Below are 12,370 nucleotides of genomic sequence, written 5' to 3'. Positions count from 1 at the left end.
GGTGACAGGATCACGATTGGACGATAATTAGTAAATTCTGTGTAATTGCCACCTTTGTGTAAAGGAATGCTATGGGAGCTCTTCCAAATGGTGGGAACTAACCCCTTAGATAAACATCTATTTATGAGTATGGCTACAGGGTATGCAATGGCATCTGCTGTAATTTTAAGAAAGTCGGTTGGGAGGTAGTCTGCCGCTAGGGTGGTTGGTTTGAGTTTATGGAGTACTTTTTTAATAGCATCTACAGACACCGGTTATAACTTGAACTAGTTTGGCATCTTTGTGAGGTGCTGCTGAGCTGAGGGTCAGAAGGAGCGAAGTCATTGGGAATGTTAAGGGAATATGCAAGGGACTGGATAGTGTCAGTAAAGTATTTATTAAATTGGGTTGCTATGTTAGAGGATGTGGCTGAAGTAGGGGTGGGGGTGGTTGATTTACCTGGTGAAAGTATATTATTGACTCTGGCCCTGAATTTCTGTGGATTATTGTGGTGTTTTTCTTGAATGTTGTGGCAGTTATCTTTTTTATCTAGTCTCACAAGTTTTTTTTGCTTGGTTCCTAAGTTCCAGAAATATTTGTCTTGTGGTTTGGTTTTTGTTTTTGTGAAATTGTTCCCAGGCCTTATCTCTTGCTTTGAGTATGGCTCTACGTTCTTTGCTTAGCCAGGGTGCCAAATTGGTTTTTACTCTAATAGTTCTGGACACTGCCTGACAGTTTAATATGTCTAAGAAGGAGTTGCTGAAGGAGTTGACAGCCTCATCAAGGGGTAGCTCTCTGAGTGTTTCCCAGTTACAACTCTTCAGAGCAGAGATAAAGTTATCTGGCTTAAAGTTTTTTTTTTTTTATTTCTGATTGTACGGTAGATTACTTGGTGTCTTTGTTGACTACGAGTGCATAACAGAAAGGTTGGCTGATGGTCACTCAGACCATCAGGAAGACAACCTACCTGAGAGGAGAGTGAGGGGTTACAGACTAGAGTCAAATGGAGGATGGATTGGCATTTTGAAGTTTTATGAGTCCTTGTGGGGGATGAGATGAGTTGGAAGAACCCATACAGGTTAACATGGGATGTTGGGTTCTCAGGAGAGCAATCTAGCCACTCGATGTTGAAATCACCCATCAGAACTGTCTCCTGTGGAAGAGAGTTTGATGTCCAGTGCAGAATGTCTTCTAGGGTAGGGATATTATTTCCTGGTGGAATATAACCACCTATGATATTAATGTGTTTTTTGGGTTGAGCTTAACTTGCTAAAGATTAGCTCGGCATTGTCAAAGTTAGGGATATTATGTTCAAGACAGTCTAGTAAAAGATGGTCCTTGAATAAGATTGCTACCTTCCTTCCTTAACTTTATTCAATAGAAACCTGAACCAGTGGATGGGAACCAGAAATACACCCGGGGTCTAACACCTATGTCTGTAAAGGACACAGGCAGATTGTATATCTTGCCCTAGCTTTAATATTCCCTTAAAGTAATCTCTAAGAAACATAAACCTGCAGGATGCAATTGGGATGATTGGCTAGGCTTACAAAGGCCAAAGTGTTCATTAGAGTAGTATACACTTATGAAATGTGTTAAATTAATTAGTTTCTATTAAGGAGGAGATGGTCCAAAGTTCCAGAACGGACACTCTCTTGCCCTTTGAGTGTGTGCTCCCTGAAAAAAGTTCTGGAACAAGTTGTTGCTCCCTTTAACAATCTGCCAGAATTATCTCATCTGAAACCTGCGATTGTATGCAGGCTCCATCCAAACCTCTACTTGGGACAAATCCTTTTTAGTCAACAACAATGTGCCACTGAATACAGTTAGTCTTGGCAGTGTGTGTTTTTCTTTGGGTGTACATTTATTTTTTTTTATTCATTAAGAATTTGGGTCACTACTATTTTTAAATAATCTGTCCATATATCTGACTGGGTTTGCACTACTGCTGTAAACTCAAGAGAGTTTGTTAACCCCTTTTTACTCCTTCTCCCTTTTCTTGACTGCCCCTTTACTGCTTTCACTTGCTTTCTCTACAAATGACCACTAGATGGTAGTGTAATTCCACTTGTTCTTAGCAATCACTTGTAGCCCATTTCTACATCTTTCCCACTGCCTCATTTTCCCTGCCTGCTCTTACCAATGCTCTTTAGAGACTTGGATCCTTCTCTCCCCTTGCTCTTATCTCCCATTCTCACTCCTCCTCTAACCCCCACCTTTTAGCTGAGCATACTTTCCTGCAAAATAAAGAAAAAAAGGAAACACAATTTTCTCTTACAGATTGGTTTTCTTTTGGTAGTTCGTGCCTCCCATTGACCTTGTTCTGCTGGGCTAACTCACTCCATTCCCCTAACTTACCCTCATTCCCACCTACCCCTGACATAATTTTCTTTATTCTTTAGGTTTCCTTTCCACACCCCCTAAAGTCCCACCACTCTTGACCTTCCCCTCCAATCTCCTTCTTGACTCCACTCCTCCCTTCTTCACACTTATTACCACCTATTTGACTCTGCTTCTTAGCTTCATCCTGATTTACACACACTAAATCATCTACTTATCCTTTTACTTTATAACCTTTTAACTTTCTTCCTTCTTCTACAACATATTCTCTACTACCACCTCATTAACTTACATTTCATGATGTCCCACCACTTTCTACCACTTCTAATTACTTTCACTCTAGCTATCCTCCACAACCTCACCTTTTATACATTTCCTCTTAAGCCTAACGTCTTCTCACCCACCTCCACCTATCCTTCAGTATTCCCTCAACTCCCTCACTGTTTCTTAACACCACCACTAAACACCCTATCTAAAACTTTAATTCCTAAAACTAAACTTAAGACATTCAAATCTACTCAACTTAAAGGAGAGGTCAAATGTGTTGTTCTATATATCACTAAGCCACAATCTACCTCCGCGCTTCTATCCCTTTTACTTGCAGGTGATATACACACCAACCCTGGCCCTATAGTTCACCCTCACCCTCTGGTGGTATCTCCAAACAATCAATCAACTCCTTCTCCCATATCCCATCTAAGCATACTTCCCTCTATCCCATCAACCTGAGAAGCTTAGTAAATAAAACTGATGAATATCATTCTTGGATCTCTCAATACCTTCCTAACTTCATAGCCCTTTCTGAGACTTGGCTTAAACCATGCATTCCAGATAAAGGCATCCTTCCCCCTAGCTATAACATCTTAAGACTAGATCGAACCAATAAAAAGGTGGAGGTGTAGCTATAATGTACACTGAAAATCTAACACTTATCCCAATAATGTCCCCCTCCCCGCCACACTCTCCTGCTGAACTTCTTCTGGCAAATTGTAAAATGAATCCCTACACCTCTTTTAACATTGCTGTAATTTACATTCCACCTGGTGACATCACAATACTGGAAAGTATTCTCTCCTCTTTCTCATCTGATCTCCATAGTGAGGCTATAATCATAGGGGATGTCAACATAAACTGGTCTACTCTTACCATGGCATCTCCCTCCACCTTCATCAACTTTCATGGTTTTACCCAACTCATAACTGCACCTACTTACACCACTAAATCTACTACACATTCATCTATATTTGATTGGATACTAGTTTCACATCCCCATAAATATCACTTCCCTAACACCCTTCCTGACACCCTCGGTGACCACTGCCCAATAAAGGTCCTTCATTTTACTCCACACATACTTAAACCCCATACTATCAAAGCTTGTCGCAATCTAAAAAACTTTGACCCTAATGAACTTAATAGTCAACTATCAGCTATCAACTGGTCCTTTCCAACTACAATTCAATGAAGCTGTTACTGAATTTAATAATATATTTCATAACATACTCAATTCTCTTGCCCCTATACGTTATGTTAGAATAAAATTTGTCATATCCCCCTGGCTGACTCTTGCCACTCGCTCCCTAATGGCTCAAAGGGATAAAAATTGGAAGATTTCGACCAAAACCAAACTGCCCTTTTACCTACAACAATATAGACACCTTTGCAACCTTACTAAAAAAGCAGTTATCAATGACAAGAGAAACTACTATTCTAATCCCCCTAAGACACACCTACATAACCCAAAGAAATTCTGGCATACAATTAATCAAATCCTTCATCCTGGTAATCCATCTTCTCCACAGCCTAGCCCCTCTCTCACTCTTCTCCAAGTCACTACAAACTTCAACTCCTACTTCATAGACTCTAGCACTAAACTTGTGAATCTTCCACACTCTTACTCCGCCCCACCCTCTTCCCTCCTATCCCCTCTAATAATTCCTCTCCCTTCTGCTTAAAAACTGTTTCCACTACATATGTAAAATCTTTACTTCTGAAGGTTAAACCTTGTTCTCATTCTTTTGATTGTCTACCTCAGCTCTTTCTCCAACTAGCTGCCAACTCTCTAGCACTACCCATTTCTATTCTCATAAATCTATCTATTACTGAAGCTATTGTCCCCGATATATGGAAAAACTTCTACACTCTTCCCATCCATAAAGGAGGTAATTCAATTGAACTGTCCAACTATAGGCCCATAGCAATGCTGTCACATCTTTCCAAGATCTTGGAAAAATGTGTACACAAACAAATCCTACACCTTACACATGAGAACCTAATGACCCCCCACCCAACATGGCTTTCGCCCTGGTCTTCGTACCTCTACTGCTCTCATCTCCTTCATAAATACTATTATAAAAGCCAAAGACCAGAATAAACTTGTTTCCTGTCTCATTTTTGACCTCTCAAAGGCATTTGACATGGTCTCTCACCCCCTTCTGTTAAGACAAACTCTTGCTATTAAACCTATCTACCACCACTATCTCATGGTCCTCTAGATATCTTAGTAACCGGTTCCAATCTGTCAAATGGTGCTCTATCTCCCCTGAACTCCCTATACAGATGGGAGTTCCCCAAGGGTCAATTCTTGGACCTCTGCTTTTTAACATTTTTACTAATCAATTATCTTCTTCAACTCAATACTCATCACTTGTCCAATACGCAGATTATTCCACAGTCATCACCATTGCTGATACCCTCCCTGGACTTCATACTAAAACCCAACACTCCTTGCCTGTTGAAAACCAGCTCAACTTAAACCTTTTAATCTTAAATCCAAAGAGGACCAAACTATTACTATTCATACCAAAAATTATGTCCCATTTGAAATCATCTTTCACCATCTCTTCCCACAATAACACACCCACATCATAGCAGAAAACCACACCAAACTATTTAGAGTCATTATTGATGACCAGCTAACATTTGACCTGCATGTTCTAAGTAACATTAAGAAAACCCATCAAAAAATTGGTCTTCTGTATAGAAACAAAAACTTTATCTCTAGTACTGCTAAAAGATCTCTTTCACATGCCTACCTATTACCAAAACTTCTCTATGGCTCTCAAATTCTCACCAATTTACAATCCACACTTATTTCTAAACTTGAGTCCACTTACAACAAGATAGCTAAATTTGCAGCTGAACTTCCTTACTCCTTTCATCACTGTTTAGCACTCAAAAACCTGGTCAGAGTTCCCTCATAACCTCCTTCTCTCAGCTTCAAATAATTCATTCTATTCTATACCAACCCACTTTCTGTCCCAGTATTTCATCTATCATCTCCCTCTACAAGAACCCTGCAAAGCTCTGAACAACATCTCCTGACTATTATCAAGCCCAAGACCAACATAGGAAAAAACCTCTATAGCTGTCACCCTGCTGAGAAATGGAATAAACTACCTTTAGACATCCATTACATTAGATCAAAATCCCTTTTCAGGAAAGCAGTAAAAATTCACTTCAAGAAAATAAATTATGTTTGTGCTGTCTTCGTCCTGTTGACTCATCTCCCTAAGGTATCCTATTCTCTTATTTTGCTCATAATTTTGTGAAACTCTACCTTTCTCCTTATCTCTCTTTATTACAACTCTGCTACTCGTCTTTCCTTCCTCTCTGCTTCTATCCTGCACACTTACAAATTATTTTCATACTTGACCAACTCTTTTCCTATCCACAGCCAGTCTAACTTTTTCTGTATAATCTTTTCAAAAGTTAATGTCTGTCTGTCTTGTTTCTTGTCTGTCTTCTCTGTATCTCCTCATGCTGAAAGGTATATTCAAATTGCTTTGTATTTTAAACTTGCTATTACTTATGCTTATGTAATCTTTTGGATTATGATATGTTAAATTAATTGTATGTTTTTTAGGTCTCCACTGAAAAAGGGTTCTATCCCAGTTGGACTAACCCGGTCAACAAATGTCAAATAAATAAAATTAACTTAGTCCTATAAAATCTTTTATGAAGGACTTTTTAGTATTTTTGCACTGGTTATAACTATGGACAGTCCTGCAAAATGTTGCAATCTGTGAAGAAAGGTCACCCTTTGGGCATAATGAAATGCAAATAAACCTAAACAAACTGGAATATACAACCACTAAGGGCCTGAGAAAAATTAAACTACTGTCATTGAGAAACAGCAGTATACAACACCAAACACACACCTCCTTAATCCAATCGAATAATTTTATTTTTAGTACATCATGGATATTAACTCTTGGTGATATTAGTAAACGCCTGCTGTTTAGATATATTTAAATATTTTTTTTTTGCTGTGCTGACCAACTGCCTTCTCGTCATGTAAGGGCATCAAAATGTACATGTTTTGCAGAAATGCAGAAAACAGGATTTCAACTTGTATTAGAAATGTAAGTTTATAATGAGCACTTTTATTTTTGTTTACTAAGCTATCTAAAAATCAGTTAATCAGAGTATCAAAAGTATGAGAAGACATTTTCTCTCTATGTAACCAGTGAGCATGTTACCTATCAGTTCATTCACTTGAGTGTATAAAAACAAAAATATGAAACAATCTTACTTTTTCAATTGATAAAGTACAGTTGTGTAAAATTTTACCATAATGGTAGATGTCCTTCTCTTGTTGCAATATTCATTACACTAGGGATCCACTGTCAAAGACGGCCCGATATCTGGCCAGTATACCAAAGCCTTTAGGTTGCTTTAAGGTACACCGTACGTCACGCATATGCTCGAAGCGTAGTGTAGGGCATAAAGGTGACGTCCGGATGCACCATCCTTAGAACTGAGATCCCCAGCTGGAACACCAGTCCAAGGAAAAAAAGGGGAGTCATTACATCCAGAAGAAAAACAGAGCAAGGGGAGGAGGGAGTGATTATTGCAACAGTGAAGACAAGGACATGTAATGTTATGGCAAGATTTTACACTGTACTATGCCCTATATCACTGCTGCAGTATTCATTACACTAGGTAGAGTGCCAAAGCTCAGGAAGAAGAGAGGAAGGAGGAAGGACCAGCATAAAACCCTCTAGAAACCAATGAAAGATGGCCCTAGAAAAAACAGCTCTAGCTCTGGAAATTCCATCCAACTTCCCATCCCTGATAAATGTATGCACAAAAGTCCAGGTAGCTGCCTCGAGAATACAGTTAGTATCCAAACCCTTAAAAAAAGCACCACAAGAAGCCACAGCTCTAGTAGAACGATCCTTAACAGAATAAGAAAGGCTCTTACCATGAAAGGAATTAACAAAAAGAAATAGCTTTAGAGATCCAAGAAGAAATAGTCTGCTTGGACACAGCTAATCATAAGCATCTAGAATGAAAGGAAACAAAGAGCTGATCAGATTTCCTAATAGGCTTAGTCTTATCCAAGTAAAATATGAGTTGTCTACGCACATCCAATGTGTGCAGCACCTTCTCACTGGCAGATTGCAGAGAAGGGAAAAAGTGGGCAAATGAATAGACTGATTAAGGGATAATTTGTTCACCTCCTTGGGAATAAAAGAAGGATTAGTACGCAAGGACACCCTGTCCTTATGAAACACCAAAAAAGGATGACAAGCAATACGAGCGTGAAGCTCAGGCACCCATTTGGCAAAAGTAAGTGCAAAAAGAAGTACAGTCTTCCAAGAGCAATGTTGCAGGGAAGCTGAAGCTGCAGGCTCAAAAGGGGCCTGAGTCAATTTTTCCAAAACAAAATTAAGATCTCCGGGAGAAGGAACAGGCTCTTGGGAGGCCTAATACAAAGGACGCCTTTAAGGAATTGTTTAGCTTCAAATCTAGAAGTTAAAGGAAGAGATAAAAGCAGACAAGCAGAGATAGCTGATAAGTGGGCTTTAACAGAAGAATAAGCAATCCACCATTGAGCAATCCACATAGATAAGAGAGAACCAATGGAACATCCACATAGAGTGGATCCAGGTTACAAAAAAGACACCAAACAGAAAATCCCTTCCATTTGGATAAGTACGATTTCCTAGTACTGGGTTTCCTGGCCACCTGCAGGACCCTAAGCATGTCCTCAGAAAAAAGGTGTCTATGTAGAATAAAAATCCTATCACCTACAGTGTCAGATAAAGAGTGGACATGTGGGGATGGATGAGAGATCCCTTGTCTTGTGTGAGTAGGTCCACCCTGTGAGGTAACTTGTGATGATTGCTCTTGGCTAAATGCAGAAGAGGAGGAAACCAATGCTGTAATGGCCAAACGGGAGTCACCAAACAAGATTTTGGGATAATCCTGTTGAATTACGAACAGGACTTTTGGAATGACGGTAAGGGGAGGGAAAGCGTAAATAAACATCCCCTTCCAAGACAAGATAGGGTGTCCATCTTCTAAACCACAGGACCTGGAACTCTGGCATAAAATAGAGGAAGTTGCCTATTCAGAGGGGAGGCAAAAAGATCTATTTCAGGAGTACCTCACTGGTACACTATGTCCAGAAATACATCTCTGTGAAGCATCCATTTGTGAGATTGAGTTAAGGACCTGCTCAGAATATCTACTACAATGTTTTGACTTGAGGGAAAGTAAACTGCCTGAAGAGTCACTTGATACTGGATAGCAAGTTCCCACACCAGGACTGTCAGTGTAATTCAAGATTTTTGTATTTCTAGATACAGGTTAGGGTTAGAGTTAGGGGCAGGAGTAGGGTTAGCATGCATTACTAAAAGTGGGAAGGGGGTCTTTGTCCCTCCTATTCCACCTTAGTAATATGTGCTAACCCTAACCCTGCCCCTAACCATCATCACAAATTAAAAAAAAATTTCCCATAACACTAAAACTGCACAAGACAGCTGAAAAACTCACCAAGCACACATGCTAAAGCTATTCTCTAACCTAACCCTAAATGCTTACAGACACAATCTACTACGTTACCTAACCCTACTCTAGCCCTAACCCCAAAGCATTTGACGCACGCATGCACACACACACACTATACATTCCATTAACCTGTTTCGATGAAACTCACAGCCAGCAAAACTTCTGTTCGATAAATCAGATCTTTGACCAAAAAACACTGTACTTCCCCCGTCGATTAAAGCGATCGTCAACCAAACAAATGGAAACCATAGTTCTGGCTGGATATCTTTGACCAGAAAACACTACTTCCCCCTGTCAATTAAAGCGATAGTCAAGCAAACAAATGGAAACCATAGTTCTGGCTGGATACAATAGATAATATTACTGGAATAAAAACAGGAAGAGATACAATAAATATTTTCCTGCTACCATTTTGTGGTTCATTACATTCTTTTGTTTTATAGTTTTTTTTAAAGCTCCATCAGCTTCAAATACATCATGTGCAGTAGCATTCCTAAGTACTTGGGATGCGGCTAAAATTGTGGTAATGGCTGGTCTAAGCACACTCTGTCATGATTCATGGGATTTGTTAGTATAATACCATTCTTCAGCCATTTTGACAAACTTTGCTTCCCAGCAGACAGGTTATGCCTCCTTTGACAGTGGAGGGAAGCACCTAGTTTGATTTCCTGAAAAAAAAAACACCACTTCTTTTTAGAATATTACCTATCCTGATTCAGGGTGCTTCCTGGAAATGCCTTTGGTGTAAACGAGAGGTCTGAATGAATCCATCCTTAGGACACTCTCCTATTTCACCTTATCAATATTTTTAAGTGAGCTGAAAGCTTGGAATTCACTATGAATTAAAAGTATCAATTTAATGAGTAATGCAGATTTCTCTCATTTGAAAGTTTCAGTCTTAAGTACAAACTACCACAGAGTAACATTTCAAGAACAAGGATGGTATATATTTTAGATCACAAACTTGAAGGAACTGTCTTGTACGACTGCTGTCCTTATTACTGAGGATTTTATCTAATACTTCTATCGGCACTTTCACAGTATACTTAAAATTAGTAAACTGTGTTAATGAAATCAAACCAGTCAGTCCTGTACAGCAACCCATTTAGCCTTGGAAAGCCTAAAGAAAAATCACAGGAGTTTATCTTTCTGGACATGTAAAGCAAGGTAAATCTAGTCATCTGTGAAACTGGTGTACTATGCCAAATTCAAGGAGCAGCTTTCATACACCCGTCTGGATGTAAATGGACTATTCAAAGCCCCAGAACCTGGCTGCTTTGCATATACAAATTTAAAACAGTACAGCTGGACAAAGCAAAGGAAAGGTCTCCCTGCAAGCTTCCTTTGCCATTATCTGAAGTTCCTTCTACTGACCTCCAGAATATATTTTCAGCTCCCTCCACAATACCTGAATACTGTATATGTGACTAAAGTAACATAGCACAACCACTGGAGCTCCTGAACAGTATACAGTTCTTTAAGAAGTTAAGAGAAAAAGCCAAAAGCATGGTTCATGGCAAAGTATAAGTGAAAAACATATAAGGAAAACATCTAAACGGGTACTGAGTGGACTAACTTACTAACTGGAAAGATGGCTGGGCGGAGCCAATTTAGACTCCTGTTCAAACTCTATTGTAACAGTTTGATAGAGTTACTGTGTCAGACTAACCAAAATTATTTTACTTGAAGCTGTACATTTCCCTGACTATGGCATTGCTTTACTACAAATATAATTACAAAAAAATGTATATATATATATATATATATATATATATATATATATATATATATATATATACACACACACACACACACACACACACACACACACACACACACACAATTTCTTCTCCTTCACTATGTAACGCACACATCTGTTTTGTTGATTATTACTGTGAGGTCTACTGAAACTACAGCACTATATCACAAGCCTTACCTTGTCTTCAAGCTCCTGTTTAATTAATAAGCATTTTCTCTTCAGTTTTGTATTCTCTTCTTCACTTCGAGTCAGTGCCTCAGATAGCTTGTCACATTCTATTTTCATCTTTTCCAACTGACGATGTTGAGACTTCACTAAATTTCTATCATCTGCTTGTTCTGCCTGAGGTAAAAATGCACCATAACCAAAAGAAAAAAAAATCATTAATCACAATCTCTGGGACTCCTGTTCTCAAATAAGCCTACTCCCTAAACAAGGGTAATATCACTCATTTCACAAAGGAAACAGGCTTGTTATGTTCTCCCCAGGCAGCAGACTTACAAGGCAAGTCTGTGATTTGCTTTTCTCATCGGTTTGTTTGAATCTAAGATAATCGTATTTGTCTGAGCTGTGCTCTGATCCCATAAAGCTAGCAAGTCTTCACAGCTGAGAGCTTGATGTAGATAATATTGACTACATCCTTTAAAATGTTGTAAAGTTAATCAAAACTGACCACAGGATAAGGATTTAAAACAGCTGTGTGCACATCAAGAACTATGCTACTAGACTGTATACCACAGACAGATTTACCATACTTACAAGCAGCTTTTGCACACATCAGTTAATGCATATCAGAAATGAGTTCAAGTCTATAATAATGTGATAAAAGCACATATGTGGTGCTACATGTCACATTAAATCACAGCCACAAAGATTCAAAGCTGAAAACAGGATATGAAACATGCTTCCACTGTCATAATGTGTTACCATGAGAACGACACCTCACTTTTGTGCTCCCGGGACATTCTGAGCATGAAACTGGGTATCTGAACTTTGTTGGATTAACAGATAAGGCAAAGTTATTTATTTTCAGACTGCATGACCTTGTACACATTTATCAAAAAACAATTGCTCATTTGGAAGAAGTACAAAGCTGAACAGTTACTATACTTCCAGAAAACTCAATATACTGAAGAAACAGGTGAAACATACAAAACGCCTAGACTTGTTGAAAACAAATGATGTGTAAGCAAACGGCCCAGATAAAAATTAGCAAAAAGAGATAAACAAATGTACATATAGTTTATTGGGCTCATATATGCTTCTCCTACAGTTATTTATCTATAAATGTCTGTTTATGTCTTTGAATTTCCTTAATCAACATTAATTCCTTTAGGCTTGACCCAAATGCTATCTGTTTAAAACTATATTCTGTTTCCACCTCAGTTTCATCTTCTGAAGCTGATGTTAGGACTAATAAAAACTTTGCCTGAACAAGTTCTTCATGTCATTCCAGAAGGTGTTGTTTTTAGCTGCTACATGGTCAGATGCCTA

The 12,370-nt window shown here is 38.8% G+C and overlaps 1 protein-coding gene across 1 annotated transcript in view; it reads right to left on the bottom strand.

The window, feature by feature from the left end:
- Positions 1 to 12,370, bottom strand: part of CEP128 (centrosomal protein 128) — a 2,208,485-nt gene that overhangs the window by 1,369,268 nt on the left and 826,847 nt on the right. The window contains exon 16 of the mRNA XM_044074035.1: positions 11,054 to 11,218. Within this exon, the coding sequence (XP_043929970.1) occupies positions 11,054 to 11,218 (165 nt within the window). The remainder of the gene's footprint in view (positions 1 to 11,053; positions 11,219 to 12,370) is intronic.

The sequence above is a fragment of the Protopterus annectens genome, chromosome 6.part0, assembly GCF_019279795.1.
Source record: "Protopterus annectens isolate FY-2018-M chromosome 6.part0, PAN1.0, whole genome shotgun sequence".
Taxonomy (NCBI): Eukaryota; Metazoa; Chordata; order Ceratodontiformes; family Protopteridae; genus Protopterus; species Protopterus annectens.
Note: the sequence above shows the minus strand (reverse complement) of the source record. Positions and strands in the feature narration are given on the sequence as shown.